The 2,982-nt window shown below is 42.6% G+C and overlaps 1 protein-coding gene across 1 annotated transcript in view; it reads left to right on the plus strand.

The window, feature by feature from the left end:
- LOC111866264 (CD63 antigen-like) overlaps window positions 1–1,586 on the plus strand; it is a 15,497-nt gene extending 13,911 nt beyond the window's left edge. The window contains exon 5 of the mRNA XM_023855042.2: window positions 1,357–1,586. Within this exon, the coding sequence (XP_023710810.1) occupies window positions 1,357–1,455 (99 nt within the window). The 3' untranslated portion in view covers window positions 1,456–1,586. The remainder of the gene's footprint in view (window positions 1–1,356) is intronic.
- The last annotated feature ends 1,396 nt before the right edge of the window (window positions 1,587–2,982 follow it).

Genomic DNA, 2,982 nt, shown 5'->3' on the forward strand with positions numbered 1-2,982 from the left:
CCTTCCTTCTCTGCTCAACATAGCTGTGTATATTTCCAACACCAGTCTGCTTTTACCGGTTCTCACGGTCTCTTCGTCTGCGGATTTCTTATATTTTCCTTTCTACCCTGAAGATGGAGGCGATACCTTCCTCCAAAACGTCCGTTAACACCACATATACACGGTACCAAATCCCAGAAGACTGCTTTCTTCATAGTCACCGCCGTGAAAGCTTCAAATCTTACATGAATTATCATATTTACTACTGTATTTTTCTGTGAGCTGCTTGTTCCTTCGACTTTAATGGCATCACATTTGCTCGCCGTTACAACACGTGTTTCACAGTTGGGTTTAGCATCACCTGCTTCGTTTGCTTTTCTTTTCAAAGTCCCTATTCTAAGCCACTTTTCCATTATTAAAAATGTTTCCGAAAAATATATAAACACTGGAGTTTGAAGGAGGAATACTGTCAGCAATAAATAACAATAAACAACAAGCAATTGGTTGAAATGTGCATAACACATGTTTGCTTCAAATCTAACAAAACAGCAAGGGAAGGCGGGAGCAATAAAACCATATTTTTCTTCACTGCACCCCTCTTTTATTACGAGTCGAGCAATTATCGGCGCGGTCCCTCCTCTGAAGTTAGTGCCAATGCAGTCACACCTTCATACCCTGGAAATACCGGATTCTTGTCTGGTCATTTAAATGTTCGTGGAATTTAGAAAGCTTCTTTTTTTAGTTACCATTTTACTTCAACGATCTTTACTTGCTTATTTAACTTTAATTTATTTTGTTTGAATAATTTTTAATTTAATTTAACTTAAGTCTGCTTGCGGACCACAGGTTGAGAACTGCTGGCGTAGAACATCCGTGAAACGCTTCGTTTCGCTCAAGTTTCTTAATCTTAGACGGTTGGTAGGACTCCTTGAACGGGGGATCAGCCCGACACAAGGCCGCTACCAACACAGGACAATACAAACACAGAATAAACGCATGCAGACATCCTGGCCTTGGGTGGGATTCAAACCTATGATCCCGGCGTTCGAGCGAGCGAAGACAGTTCGTGCCTTAGACCGCGGGGCTACTGTGATCGGCAAGTCAGCATACATACAGCTATATAAATACCTGAGGCCAGGCTATGTCGAAGGGAGCTAACAGGGAAATATGCAATTAAAATTGTGAGAAAGCATGCATAGACCTGAAACTAAGATAGAAAGGGAGGTGTGATCTCTAGTCTTCAGAATACCGGACGATGGACGAAGTCCCAAAACCCAGTAATTCTGACAAGAATTATAGTTAGATTAGATATAGTTCTGATTATGGAAATATATCCTCATTCACTGCTCATTATACTTGTAATGTTGTTTGTTTCAGATGACTGGCGTTCTCTGTTCGTGCTGTTTGTTAAATTCTCTCAGGAACGAAAAGCGACGAAACAGAGTACGAAATGTAACATCGTTAAACAAGGACTGAAAATCGATGGAAGGTGTTCTCATGGATCTCAGTGGATCATTGGTCTTTGAAGAATATTTAAAATTTATCTTAAACGATTATATTGAGACAACTTGAGCTAAATCAGAGGCGGGAATTTTCTTTTTTAATTCGCTTAGTGGGGGGTGGAGTCCAACTGTGTCCACTCGGCCCGGCGGCCACTGATTGGCCTATTGTAGCCTACCCCGGGTGATTATGATGATGGAGAATTTGGTGGAATGAAGAATGGCAGGGAAAACCGAAGTACTCGGAGAAAACTCGCCCCAGTGCCACTTTGTCCACCACAAATCCCACTTGACCAATCCTGGGACCGAAGGGACGCACAGTCACTTTTACTCGGGGGGGGGAGGTGCTAGCTAGTAATGGCCTGGGATGGTTAGTCGGGCATCAGAAATTCAGACAATAAAAGAAAATGTTCTGATCTGATGTACTTCATATATAAAAGTAAGTAAAGGTATCCCTGTAACAGGCCGTGGAGGCCCATAGGGCTGTGAGATGTTGAGGTTCCCACATTTCATAAACAACTGACTCATATGATGGTAAGATTGTCAGCCTTGCGCGCCGGCCGCCCCTTACCCCCAAGAATATTCCTGGTACTCATTTCTGNACCGAGGTTACCCCTCCATACGTCTTCATGGCTTAGTTCTTAATTAATTAATCATAGGGACAAATTTACTTTTTCATTTTGCCAAAAGACATAAGAATAATATTATTGTACCTAGTAATTTATCCTGAACACTGCTTAGTGCTCGCTGAAACACGCATTAGAATGAATCTTCATTGGGTTCCACTCAGCTTTTTCACACCCAGTTCTGTGTGTGCCCTGCAGTAAAGAAAGAATTTTATGTAGACTCAATATGGACTCTGAAATAAGAATCCCCATCACGTAAGGTTTCTCCTTGCTTCCCGGCTGAGGGACTTGTTTGTGACTAGATACAGGTATCTGAGTTACGTAAATGCTAAAGCTCTCCCTGCCTGAAGCAACTACGCTACCGCGTGCCCTCCCTCCAGCACAGTTACGTTCGCGTGTTCTAACGCCCATTTCGGTTTCATTATCCATGGAGTTCTAGAAAATAGTATTATTTCAAGATGACAAAGGAAATTAATTTGTTTCTTCCTACAACTTATTTATCGAGGTGTCCGTTAGATGCATATTCAGTGAAAGATGCCTCTCTCAAGCCTGGTGTTACCACCTACGAAAGAAATATGTCAAGCTATTTCGTAAACAACATTTGCAACAGACACATGTGTATCATGTATCAATACAACAAAAACAATAAACTGCGTGGCCTTTAGACCGCAAAGCGAACTATACCGACCGCTGCTTGTCGGCGAAGTTAGTGCCAACTTTTGCGGATAGAGGGTGTCGTGTGATCAGCCCAACGGATTCCCACGGCTGTTAATCTCGGTTTTCTAGACCGCAGCCGCTACTTTTCGATTCAAGTAGCTCCTCAGTTAACCTCACGAGGCTGAGTGGACGCCGTTCCAGACCCACTACTTCTCAGAAAA

The sequence above is a fragment of the Cryptotermes secundus genome, unplaced genomic scaffold, assembly GCF_002891405.2.
Source record: "Cryptotermes secundus unplaced genomic scaffold, Csec_1.0 scaffold1025, whole genome shotgun sequence".
In the NCBI taxonomy this organism is placed as follows: Eukaryota; Metazoa; Arthropoda; class Insecta; order Blattodea; family Kalotermitidae; genus Cryptotermes; species Cryptotermes secundus.